Consider the following 13,335-nt stretch of genomic DNA (forward strand, 5'->3'; position numbering starts at 1 on the left):
CACTTTGGGAGGCCAAGGCAGGAGGACTGTTGGAAGCCAGGAGTTCGAGACCAGGCTGGTCAACATAACGACATCTCTTTTTAGTAAAACATCTCTTTTTTTAAAAACTTTGAAAAATTAGCTGGGTGTGGTTGTCCACCTGTAGTCCCAGCTGCTCCGGAGGCCAAGGCAGGAGGATGGTTTGAGCCCAGGAGATGGAAGCCGTAGTGAGCGATGATCACATCACTGTGCCACTGCACTCCAGTTTGGGCGACAGAACGAGACCCTGTCTCTTAAAAAATAAATAATAAATTTAAAAAAAAAGAAACCCAGCAGTTCTCGGCTAGCCTGGGCCAGCCCTGTCCCCCCTAATGGCTCCTTCCTCCCTGTCTTCCCACTCATGGGCACAGTGGCTGCCCTCCCTGCTGGGCCACCCTAGGTTCCCAGGCTGGCAAAGGGGAGCTAATTATAGAAAAGGCCCCCGTGGCCAGAGTCCAGGGCTGGAAAGGGGGTGATCGGTGCAAGGAAGGAGGGCGGGGAGTGGGGGAAGCAGTCCCCCCATCAAGCATCCATGGGTGTGACCTCCTGAGAAAGCACTCTCAAAAGATCCACGGGCCGGTGTGGCGGCTCATGCCTGGAATCCCAGCACTTTGGGAGGCCGAGGTGGGTGGATCACTTGAGGTCAGGAGTTTGAGACCAGCCTGGCCAACATGGTGAAACCCCATCTCTGCTAAAAATACAAAAATTAGCCGGGCGTAGTGGCACACGCCTGTAATTCCAGCTACTCGGGAGGCTGAGGCAGGAGAATCACTTCAACTCAGGAGGTGGAGGTTGCAGTGAGCCGAGATGGTGCTACTGCACTCCAGCCTGGGCGGCAGAGTAAGACTTGGTCTTAGAAAAAAAAAAAAGAGAGAGATCCCGCCTCAGTCAATAACTGCCTTTGGAAGTCCATTAAAGTGGGGACCATGGATTGTTTGTCTTCGGCGGATGGCATGGTCAGAACAGGAAGTGTCCTCAGAGGCCGGGCGGGATTGAACCGATGCAGCTGCCCCTTGCCCCCAGCTCAGGCCGCATGCCCAGCTCCATCTGGGTTTATCTGGCCGAGGTTTACACCAGAAGGTATTTTAAGAGCGCCTGGAGGACCCAAGAGTGAAGAAAGAGGTGGAGATGAGTCCTCTGCCTTGCAGCCGCCTTCCTGGTTCTGGGGCTACCTCCACCTCATGGGGGCCCGTGGGCAGCGGGTACGCCCCGGAGCCCGGCCTCCGCCCCGAGATGCCTCTGCTTCCCAGGCTGCGGAGGTTTTATGCAGATCAGCAGCTGGCAGCTGCCAGCAATTTCACTACAGCAAATTAAGAAAACTGTCGCCAATTGAAACTGGAGTGGGACAGGGAGCAATTTGAACAAGGAGAGTGTAATTAAATCAAATGGGAATTTGGCCCGACAACCCAGCGGGGGATCCCTGCTCTCCCCACCGAGGTCACGAGCCCTCTCCCGTGGTGGTTAATCTGCTGAGTGTGGAGGTTTCACCCAAGCCAGAAGCTTCCCCCTGGGCTCCAGAGGCAGACAGATAAAATACACGTCAGGAAACCAACCGATCACAGCCCCTGCCCCTGGGGGCAGGCCCGGACTGGTGGCCTCATGTCCCTCAAGGACAGGCTTGGGGCACAGAGGGCAGGATCCAGCATGAACGCCCCTCCACTCCGGCTGGGCAAACACAAAGCCATCAGGGTGTCTAGAGACGCAGCCACTTTACACACACAGGGGCAAAGGGCTGACCGCATCAGTGGGGCCATCCAAACCCCTCAGGGAACACACGACACCCAGGTGGTCACCTGCCTGCCTGAGTGGTCCCCAGAGGCTTAAAGCCTCAGGGCTGGGGGCTGGTGGGGCTGCACCTATCCTTACAAGAGGAAATCCACCCTGCACAGGAAAGATGGCAAGGTCTAGAGGATTCTCTATGCTCTCTGAGCCTCAGTTTTCCCACCAGTCAAAATGAGGCAAGATGTAAGAAACGATGAACATGGGAAGGCCACTTCCCTCTCTTCTGTGTCATTTACACACCAGCCCCCACCTTGGCTCCTCCACCTGACCCCATGCCATCGGCTCTTGTCAGCCCCCAATAGGGCTCCCTGCTGACCCCTGCTCCGAGGCCAGAAGTCGCCTCTGAGTCATTTGTTAAGAAATAAACTAATTAAGGCCAGCCTGTGCCATGTGCTCCCCCGGCCTGGCCCCAGGACCAAGTGCTGCTGTGAGCACTGACTGAGGCCGGGGTGGGGGGTCAGGGGGCTATGCAGGTGGGGGTTCCTGGACCCCAAAGCCTGGGATCTTGAGCTCTGCTTCCCTGCCTTGTGCAGCTCTCTGGGGACTTGGACCTTCAGTCTCCTGCGGGACAGGAAGGGCTGGGAGAGGTTCCTGAGCCCCACAGGCCACAGGTAGAGCAGGTGGCAGAATACACCTGGCTCCTGCCCCGTGAGGCCTTCCAGAAACGCAGACCATAAGCGGGAGAGGCACTGCGCGTCTCGGGAGGGCTGCAGGGGCGCTCACCATCTGTCCCATGCACACGCTGGCCGCCTCCATCATGGCCCCGTCGGCGATGGAGCGAGCAGACTCCTTCTCGATGTGAGGGTTTCCCGATAGCAGCTCCTCGACCACCTGCCGGGTGGGGCGGAAACAAACGGTGACTTTGGGCCTCCATCAGGGTTGTGGGGGGCGGAGGGGAGGCACCAGGAGCCCAGGGCGGGCCAGAGGAGCATACTTTACATTTCGATATTCTTCCAGAGTGATGCGGCCATCGCTGTCCGAGTCATACATGTGGAACAGAACTGAGGTGGCAGGGGAGAGAGGGGACTCCGTCAGGCGGGGCCTGGCCCCTGCCACCCCCTGAAATGTACACTAAACTAAGCAAAAGACACCAATAACCAAACCTCAGTGCCAAAGCCAGAGGGTTCAGGGCATGAGCTGTGGGACCAGACTGACCACTTCCTACTGGGTGAACTTGGGCCCGTGACCTAACTTCTCTGAGCCTCAGTTTCCTCATCTGTGGAATGGGAATAACAACAGTGTCTACCTCGTGGCCTTAGGAGGGCTGGGAGCTAATGCTGTGGCATTAGGGCCTGGAAACTGCCCCGTCAGCATGAATATGACAACAGTAAGCGTTACCCATTAACACAAGTCAAACGGTGTCAAGTTCAAAATATTGTTTCCACAGCCCCTGGAGGGCACCATCGTCTCATCCACAGTGCTTCTGATCTGGGCCCGACTGATCTAACATGGGCAGCCCCAGGCCTGGCATCAGGGAAGCGCTGGCCGGGAGGGGGCCTCTGCATGTTGTTCCCAGCACAGCCTTGGGAGCTGGAGCTCTCCCAAGTCTTCTGTGTTGGCATTTTTTTAAAAATGTATTTATTTTTTCGAGATTTAGTCTCGCTCTGTCACCCAGGCTATAGTATAGTGGCACGATCTGGGCTCTCTGCAACCTCTGCCTCCTGGGTTCAAGAGATTCTCCTGCTTCAGCCTCCCGAGTAGCTGGGATTACAGGCACACACCGCCATGCCCAAGTAATTTTTGTATTTTTAGTAGAGACGGGGTTTCACCAGTTGGCCAGGCTGGTCTCAAACTCCTGACCTCAAATGATCCGCCCTCCTCAGCCTCCCAAAGTGCTGGGATTACAGGTGTGAGCCACCATGCCCAGCCGGCATTTATTTATTATTATTATTATTTTTTTTTCAGAGATGGGGTCTCACTCTGTCACACAGGCTGAATGTAGTGGTGCAATTGCAGCTCATTGCAGCCTCCATCTCTTGGGCTCAAACAACCCTCCCACCTCAGTCTCCCGAGTACCAGGGACCACAGGCACGCAGCACCACTATGCTGTGCTAATTTTTTTATTTTGTAGAGGCAAGTGTCTTTCTCTGTTGCCCAGGCTGAGCCCTGAACTCGTGGCTTCAAGTGATCCTCCCCACTCAGCCTCCTAAAGTGTTGGGATTACAGGTGTGCACCACTGAGCCCAGCAGGCATTTATTGAACACTGACCAGATGCCCAGGTGTGCAAAGCACTTCACAAACCTCTCAGTCTCCCTCTCACCCAACCCCAAGAGACCAGGGATGCCTGAGCCCTGCCTCCCAGACAGACTGTCAAAGCTCACGGAAGTTAAGGCGTTTGCCCATGGCCACACCACTAAGGGACAGGAAACCAGGGATTTGGACCTGAGTCCGTCCTGTTCCACGCCCCTTGGAGCAGACAGGAAGCCAGGCTCACACAAGGGACCCCCCCCGGGCTGTTCCCACCAGCCCCACATACACATTCCAGTGCTAAATATAGCAAAGTCCCATGTTTACATTTTCTTGATGAGGAGGCTGACCTGGGGTGGGGCGCAGAGGGATGTCAGGAGTCATGGGAAAGGCCACAGGACAAGGAGATGTGACTCGGGCCACTGCCTGGGACCTGTGCGGCTGGCCAGCTGGGACCACAACTGAACCCACTAGGGAGCCAGAACATGATGGGGCTGGTCTCAGGAACCCAGCAATAGCACAGCCCATAGAGGAGGGAGAGGAGGAAACTGACTTTAGGAGCACTTCCTGTGTGCCAAAGGCTGACTGTGTGATCTTACCCAGCCCTCAGAACCACGCATGATCAGCACACCCACGTTCTGGGTCAGGGTTCAAGGTCACATGGCTGGTGAGAGGGGCCACATAGGAACCCAGGTCTTTGCATCAAGGGCCTTATTTCACATCCACCGCACAACCCCCTTCTAAGTCCCAGGAAGCCACAGCTGCTGAGGAACGTTTAGGATGAGGGCGCCGGGAACGGGAGACAGCAATGCCAGCCTCACGGGGACGAGGGCTGGTGGCCCCAAGCCCTCCAAGCCCCCAAGCCAATGCACACCCAGCCTCCTGCTGCAGGGCGCCTTGCGTTCTGAGGACTTAGGGGAGGCTGCACCCCAGGCCAGGTGTGAGCAAGGGGACTCAGTGGCACGCACATCTCAGCTTCTCCTTCCGGGACAGCTCCACCTGTTCCTCGTCCATGGTGGTGTCGATGGGCCGGAAGTAGGACATGATGGTCAGGAAATCCTCGAAATTGATCTCATCAGCCAGGCCACTGGGTCCCTTGCGCAGGTTCCTACGGGAGCAACAAGGAGGGTGTTGGAAATAAATGAAGAACCGGATCTTGTCCTCTTGCTACCATTAGCTCCCAAAAACTCTGCTCTCAGGGCGCACACTGGACCCACGATGGCTGCTCTCGCCTTGAGTCTGTGCCCCAACCACCTGCTTCGTGGCGGGGCTGGGGGCTCCAGAAGCTGAAAGCTCAGCCCCTGCCCTGCCCTCACAGAGCTCACCATCAGGGAGGTGGAAGACAGACAACTGCATGACTGTTGATTCGGGCGGGGACAGAGGGATGCGTGGGTGTGTGATGGTGCACACAGGCGAGCACTTATGAGGAAACCTAGCAATCCAGTAACTCACCGAGTATATCTCCCGATCCTTTCCTTTAGCTCAGGCGTTGGCAAACAGCCCATAGGCCCAATCTGGCCTGTCATCTATTTTCATACGGCCCGTGAATTAAGAAGACTTTTTGGGCCAGGCGTGGTGGCTAATGCCTCTAATCCCAGCACTCTGGGAGGCCGAGGTGGGCAGATCACCCGAGGTCAGGAGTTTGAGACCAGCCTGGCCAACATGATGACACCACACCTCTACTAAAAATACAAAAATTAGCCAGGCGTGGTGGTGTGCACCTGTAGTCCCAGCTACTTGGGAGGCTGAGGCAGGAGAATCACTTGAACTCAGGAGGTGGAGGTTGCAGTAAGCTGAGATCACACCACTGCACTCCAGCCTGGGTGACAGTGGGAGACCCTGTCTCAAGAAAAAAAAAAAAAAGGAGACTTCTCACATTTTTATCTTAATTTTGTCAGAGTCAGGGCCTCACTCCATTGCCCAGGCTGGAGTTCAGTGGTGCAGCCTCAAACTCCTGGGCTCAAGCCATCCTCCTGCCTTGGCCTCCCAAAGTGCTGGGACTATATGTGACAGCCATGTGCCTGGCCAGTTTCCACATTTTTAAATAGTTGAAAAAATGCTTGCCAAAAAAAAAAAAAAGTCGAAAGAATAGTATTTCATGACAAGTGAAAATTACATGAAATTCAAATGTCAGTGTCCATAAATAACATTTTATTGGCACACAGCCATGCCTATTCATTTACGCTTGTCTGCAGAGCTGAGTAGCTGCAACAGAGACTGCGTGGCCCGCAAAGCCTAAAATATTTACTCCTTGTCTTTTTACAGAAAAAGTTTGCCAACCTCTGCTCGCTCTCACTAGTTCAAAATTTTAGGATGGTGATTGGCTGCAAGCATCTCTAAGTAATCTGTTTATACCCAAATACAAAGTTTGCCAGTGACTGAAAGTTTTGTGGTAAGTTAGGGCAGGTTTGAGGCTGGCCGTATAAATGTGCTTTTTCGGAGGAGGCAAGAAAGGGCTGGTGTTCCGGGGGATGGGGACACAGGGAGTTCATGCCCCATGCCCGGCACGGTGCCTGATACCCAGATGAGAGACTCAGAAATGTGTGGTCCAGCTCGGGTCTTGGCAGTTGTTAAGAAAATAGCTCAGAGGCCAGGCGCAATGGCTCATGCCTGTAACCCCTACACTTTGGGAGGCTGAGGCAGGCCAATTGCTTGAGCTCTGGAGTTCAAGACCACCCTGGGCAACAGGGAGAAACCCCATCTCTACAAAAAATTAGATGGGTGCGGTGGTGTGCACCTGTAGTCCCAGCTACTTGGGGGGCTGAGGTGGGAGGATCGCTTGAGCCCAGGAGGCCGAGGCTGCAGTGAGCCAAGATCACGCCACTGCACTCCAGCCTGGGTGACTAAGTGAGACCCTGTCTCAAACAAAACAAACAAAACAGCCTGGAGATGACTCCAATCCCAAGCTCCTGACCCACTGTCGTCAAACCCTTATCTCTATTGGACTGTGACCGTGAGCGCCTGAGGCTGCTGGGGCAGGCTGTCATATGGCTGGCAAGCTCAAGGTTCTGCCATAGCCTCTCACTGTGGCCCTTTGGAAGGGGCAGTGCCTAGCTGGCCCGGGGTAGCCAACAGTTAGTGGTTAGTACTTGGATATGTTACTTGGGTCCCACCCAGGGCATGACTGCACCTCCATGTAAAGGAATATGTTTGCAATTCTCTCTTTAGAGGTTCATCTACTACTCCTTTTCAGCACCCAGCAAATACACTAACACCCATACAACAGCCTCTAAGTGTCCCGGGAACTCCCGCTTTTTTATTTTTCTCTTCCAGGAGATTTTCCAGGGAGAGGTGGGGTGCCAAGTCTGGATTAGGGAAGGCAGATCAAGAAACTGCCCATCTGCGGGATGAGATCTGTCCTTCCCTGGGCTCAGGAAGCCCCATCTTTATGTGTTTTCACAGGTCTCTCTTCTCTATTTTATCGTATGAAGCTCCCCACCGCTCCTGCCACAGGCTTTAATAACCTCGAAGTTCTCACTGTGGGCGGCACAGACCAAATTTACAGAGCATAAAAATAGCCCCCGGACTTATCCGGCTGCTCTGAAAGCCCTTCCCACAGCGACTGGCTCACACGTCCTTCCCAAGTGGTTTAGGCCGCAGCAAGAGGGATTAAGATTAGCATGGGTGAAAATGTGACAGACCCCTGGGGAAGGCAGGATGTGTGTCCTTCTCTGGGAATGTTGAGACCTGCACTGCTTCAGCCTCAGAACCCAACTCAAGGAAGGAGGGTCCCTTCCCCTCCGAGGGCTCCTGAAGGTCTGCAGAGACCAACATTATGGTCTCCAAAGGCAATGAGAGCCAGCGCCAAGGAAACCCAGACAGAGCACCTGGAACCAGCCCCACTTGCTCTCCACTCCATTTTTTAAATAAAAGTTTGTTTTGTTTTGTTTTGTTTTTTTTAAGAGATGAGATCTCGCTATATTGCCCAGACTGGTCTTGAACCCTGGCCACGTGCAATCCTACTGCCTCAGCCTCCTGAGTAGCTGGGATTACAGGTGTGTGCCACCACACCCAGCCCTCTAACTCCCATTTCTAAAATGAGCACCAGGATGAAGATCAGTGGACAGAAAACAGGGGCTACCTCTAAATCTGCAACCCAGCATGAGGGCAGGCCATTTTCACTCTTTTTGCAAAGATGCCCCCTTAACTTTCCAATTCTCCTGTAAGAAATGGGGCGCCCTGGAGGTGGGGATGGGCTCTGCTCAAAATACTCAAAATACCCCTTCCCCAAGACCTGTTCCCAAAGAGTCTTAGGAACAAAGGCTGAGGCTGGTATTTCTTGAAAGGAAAATCCTGTTATCAGCATCTCCTTTGAAATCCTCCTCCAGCTTCTCAGCATTTACAGGATGTGACGAGAAGCCCTTTTCCAATAGTTACAGGCTCCCAGCTGTAGCCCACGAAGTTGTTCTGGGTGCAGGCCAGAGGAAACCCTTTTTAAAATCATCCCCTCCCTCGGTGACTTCTGGGCCAGCCTTAGTCACTGGCACCTCCCTTTCTCCACACCAGGTTTCTCTAAGGAGCAGGCGGAGGCCGAGGTCCAGGGACCTATAGGGAAGGCTCTCACCACCCCATACCTGGCCACCACCCTCCACATCTGGCTTGGCCCAGGAGATCCCTGGCCATCTTTCAATGACAGCTCCGTCAGGCAGGCACAATGACAGCTGCCCTCAGCTCCAGACCCGGAGTCTCCTGGATGCCCCCCACACCTCCACACCCAACCTACCCCCAGGCTCACACCTCCAGTCAGTCCCCTGGGAACCTTCCCTTTTCTCTCCTGGCCTCTGCAGCTGCCTGGCCCAGTCCCCACCTTCCCGTGCACTCCAAGTGCAGCCGGAATGAGCTTTGCAAAATGCAAATTAGAGCCTGTCGTTCCCCTGCTCAGCACCCTCCTGGGGCCTCCCCAGTTCTCCTGGTAATCCCCAATCCCACCTGGTCTCCCAGGCCTGCGGGGTGGTCTCAACCACCCACACCAGCCCAGACCTCACCGCCCCTTCCTGCCTAGCTCCCTCCTCAGGGTCCCCACAGGCCTGTCCCGCCTGGAGTCCCCCTGAGATGTGGCCACTTGTTTCAACGTCCACCTTCTGGACACTCAATATTCCCCAATGACTGAGGTCCCTGCCCCCTTCCTTCAGGGAGCACCACGCCTGTGCCAGTCCTCCCACGGCTCTGGCCTAAATCAGACCCTCCAAAGGAGGAGGAGGCTATTGCCTCCGTCTGCCTGTCCCTAAATCTGGTAGCGGCATGCCCAGTGCACCCTCTTGTCTTCTGAAAACAGAGAGGCGTCCGCCCCAGCCCTTTCCCCACACCCTGTCTCCTGGAGAGTGGCTGTTCATGGAAAACAGCCTGGCAGGTACGTGAATTCCACCCCAAGAGCCGAAAACACAACTCCTGGGTCTGTCCAGGATTGTGAGGCAGACAGACCCGAGTTGGAATCCCAGTTCCTACAAGTGACAGCTGACAGCCAAGTGACCTTGGGTCAAGTTTTTTTTTAAGGAAAAAGAGCATACACTAAAATGCACAGATCTGGTGTTTGGACGAACATATGCCCTTGTGAAATCCACCTCTCATTCACCCTAGAAGTTCCCTCTTCCAACTTTACAACTGGCCAAAGTTGCACCCAAGCCTTCTGGAAACAAGCCTCGTGCCTACACACACCCCCTACACGTGCACACATGCTCCCTCTCTCTCTCTCGCGTGCACACGCGCACACACACACGCACACAGGCACCCCCTGGGCTCAGGTCCCCTGTACCATCTTCCTGTCAGTGCCTCCAACTCTAGGTCCCCTGTCAGGGGCCGCACGACTCCCACCCTGACGCCTACTCTAGCTCATCTGGGGACTGGCCTAAGACGCACTGCCCACCTCCGAGTCCTTTCTCTGAGAACCAGGATTTAAAAGGAGGTGGGGGCACCAGATTCCACTCTGTCTTTGCCACTGACTGTGCAACTTCACACACTTCACAGTCACTTAAGCTCCACAGGCCCCTCCTCTTTGGCAAACATGACAACTGGCTGTGAAGATTCCTGCGGTACCAGGTCTCTCACCCCAACTGCCGGATCCAACCCTTCCTCCTTATCTATAACCTCCCAGGCGGCTCAGAGCTGCCCCCTGCTCCCCAGATCCTCAGGGCACCCCTGACCCAAGCCCGGGACCATGATTCACTCCTCCCTGGCCTCCACCTCCCATTCCCACCCCTACAACCAACCAGCAGCCACAGTGACCTCTGCAAAGTGCAAACCTGGCTCACCCACCCCCTCACACCCTCACCTTAAAGTCCATCAGCGCCCCCCATCTTGGCTCCTGAAGACCCCTGCTGTTGCTGGTCCACAGATGCCACCCGATGCAGCCTGCCCTACTCACACCACACTGGCCTCTCTGTGATCCAGCTAGGTCTGCCTCTCAGCTCCCCAAGCTCCCTGTGCCACAGGGCCTTTGCACACACAGTTCCCATCTCCTGGAACCTTCTCTCCCTGCTTTTCCAGTTTAACTCTTGGTCACCCTCTTGCCAGGCCTTACCCCATGGGCCACAGAGGAAGGCCCCTGCAACTCCAGGGGCAGCTGAAGGACTCCTCTTCCCCATAAGCAGCACCCCCAGTTTCCAGTGGGATCCAGGGAGGCTCAGCACCCCGCCCAGGGTCCCACATCCCTGGCAGAACCAGGGTGAGTGGTTCATCCCTGCACAGCTCAAGACCCATCAGGGAAGCCCCCACGGTCTCATCACCACACACCACGCCTATTCCCGTCCTTCCTCTTTCTGGCCATCCTCCATTTCCCAGCCATCTTTGCAGACATGGGGACATTGGGGCAAACAGGCTGGCAGGCCTCAGTGTGTCTGCCACAGGCCCCAGCAGCATGGGGAGGGTATACCCACCCCTTCATCCCCCCTCAGAGTCCCAGACACCTCCAGGCTCCATCCCGGTCACCCAGGTCTTTCACCTTAAACAATACTGGACACTGGGGCATGAGCTCTGGCCTGTGCCTCAGCTCTGGGACACTGGCCAAGGTGCTCTTTGTAAGCCACAGCAATAAACATATGAATAGCTAACCTCGCTTCACCACACATCCCCTCAGTACCCCTCACAGCAACCCTGCTAGGCAAGTGCTATGATTATCTCCACTTCATTTTATTTTGAGACAAAGTCTCATTCCGTTGCCCAGACTGGAGTACAGTGGCGCGATCTTGACTCACTGCAACCTCCACCTCCCGAGTTCAAGCGATTCTCCTGCCTCAGCCTCCCGAGTAGCTTGGATTACAGGTGTACGCCACCATGCCTGTCTAATTTTTGTATTTTCAGTAGAGACGGGTGTTTCACCATGTTGACCTGGCTGGTCTCGAACTCCTGACTTCAAGTCATCTGCCAGCCTCGGCCTCCCAAAGTGCTGGGATTACAGTTGTTAGCTGCCGCGCCTGACCGATGATCTCCATTTTAGAGATGGTGAAACTGAAGCATCCTCCCAGATGGCCCCCCAAATCCCTGCCTCCTGGTAGTCACGTCCCTGTGCTGTCCCCTCAAGAGGGGGATGACCTAGTGACTCACTTCTAATGAAGAGACACAGCAGGAGGAATGGGGTGTCACTGCCGAGATTCAGTTACAAAAAGATAGTGGGATATGTCCCACCGTTTCATTCAGGGCTGGCTCTGGAGGAAGCAAGCCACCATGCTGTGGGCAGCTCTGTGGAGGGGCCCAGGAGATGTCACCAGCCAGCAGCCACAAGGCTGAACCCGGAAACAGAGCCTCCCTGGTTGAGCCACAAGGCAAGACTTCAGCCCCAGCTAATGCTTTGGCCTTGGGTGAAGCTCACGAGGCTTTGAGACCCCCAGCTAATTTGCACCCAGGTTCCTTTCCTGACCCAAAGAAATGGTGAGATAATAAATGCTTTCCAGTTTTTCTTTTTTTTTTTTTTTCTTCTGAGATGGAGTCTCACTGACTCTCGCCCAGGCTGGCAATGGCACAATCTCGGCTCACTGCAAACTCCGCCTCCCGTGTTCAAGAGATTCTCCTGCCTCAGCCTCCTGAGTAGCTGGGATTACAGATGTGCACCACCACACCCAGCTAATTTTTGTATTTTTAGCAGAGACAGGGTTTCACCATGTTGGCCAGGCTGGTCTTGAACTCCTGACCTCAAGTGATCTGCCCACTTCAGCCTCCCAAAGTGCTGGGATTACAGGTGTGACCCACTGCGCCCTGCTAATTCTTTTGTTTTTAGTAGAAACAGGGTTTCACCATGTTGGCCAGGCTGGTCTTGAACTCCTGACCTCAGGTGATCCGCCCACCTTGGCCTCCCAAAGTGCTGGGATTACAGGCGTGAGCCACTGTGCCCAGCCTTGAATCTTCTTTTTTTAAAAAGTCTTCCTCAACAGTTGTCTTAGAATGTTTCTAAGAGAATTATTCTTTTTTAATTGTTATTTTTCATTTTATTATTTTTTAGAAAGAGGGTCTCACTCTGTTGCCCAGGCTGGAGTGCAGTGGTGCGATCATAGCTCACCTCAGCCTCGAACTTCTGGCCTCAAGTATCCTCCCACCTCAGCCTTCCCAGCAGCTGAGACTATAGGTGTGCACCACCATGTCTGGCTATTGTTTTAAACTACTAAGTTTTGGGGTAATTTGTTACACAGCCAGAGACAATGAATACAGAGGCCTACAGAGCTTGAGTAAGCTGCCCAGTCACCCAGCTATGAATCCAGAATGGTCCAACCCCAAACCTGTGCTCATAACCCCTACCCAGCTCGGCCCCCTCTTCTGGGCATCAGCTCAAAGGGCCATTCTGAGCAATGAGTACCACAAGATGTTACACAAGACAAGGATGCCTGCCACTGGGCTGGTTCAGGGGAAAACGCCCACCTGTTGTCGAAGAAGGCACGAACAATTTTGGATCGGATGGGGTTGAGCTCCAGGTCCGGGACATTGTTGAAGTTCTCCTTGCTGGTTTCCAAGAAGGAGAGATACCGGGAAGAGAGTAAGGAAAGACAGCAGATGTCAGCTGGCATTTTCATCCTGTATCAAGCTGTATTTTGGATGCCCAACAGGCCCCCACGAGAGTAGTTCAGAGTTAGGAGACAAAACTGGAATACGCTTCACTTATCTGCCCCTTCCTCTAACCTTTAGACTGGGCAAGGGCAGGGAGGATTTGGAAGCTCGAGATACTTTTCTTTTTTGAGATAGAGTCTTACTGTCACCCAGTCTGGAGTGCTGTGGTGCAATCATAGCTCGCTGCTGCCTCGACCTACTGGGCTCAAGCAATCCCTTGCCTCAGCCTCCCAAGTAGCTGGGACGATAGGTTCACGCCGCCATACCTAGCTAATTTTTTAAATTTTTTGTAGAGACAAGGTGTTGACATGTTGCCTT

General features: G+C 54.3%; 1 protein-coding gene across 3 annotated transcripts in view; it reads right to left on the reverse strand.

Moving 5' to 3' along the window:
• The window catches only part of TESC (tescalcin), a 60,292-nt gene that overhangs the window by 5,154 nt on the left and 41,803 nt on the right, over window positions 1-13,335 (reverse strand). For 2 of the 3 annotated variants that reach the window (XM_054444765.2, XM_063646761.1), the window contains exons 3-6: window positions 12,832-12,912; window positions 4,956-5,095; window positions 2,740-2,801; window positions 2,524-2,631 (exon numbers count right to left, since the gene is read on the reverse strand). In XM_054444765.2, the coding sequence (XP_054300740.1) occupies window positions 2,524-2,631; window positions 2,740-2,801; window positions 4,956-5,095; window positions 12,832-12,912 (391 nt within the window). The remainder of the gene's footprint in view (window positions 1-2,523; window positions 2,632-2,739; window positions 2,802-4,955; window positions 5,096-12,831; window positions 12,913-13,335) is intronic. The other variant, XM_054444766.2, reaches the window with a different exon arrangement.

The sequence above is a fragment of the Pongo pygmaeus genome, chromosome 10 (genome assembly GCF_028885625.2).
Source record: "Pongo pygmaeus isolate AG05252 chromosome 10, NHGRI_mPonPyg2-v2.0_pri, whole genome shotgun sequence".
NCBI lineage: Eukaryota > Metazoa > Chordata > Mammalia > Primates > Hominidae > Pongo > Pongo pygmaeus.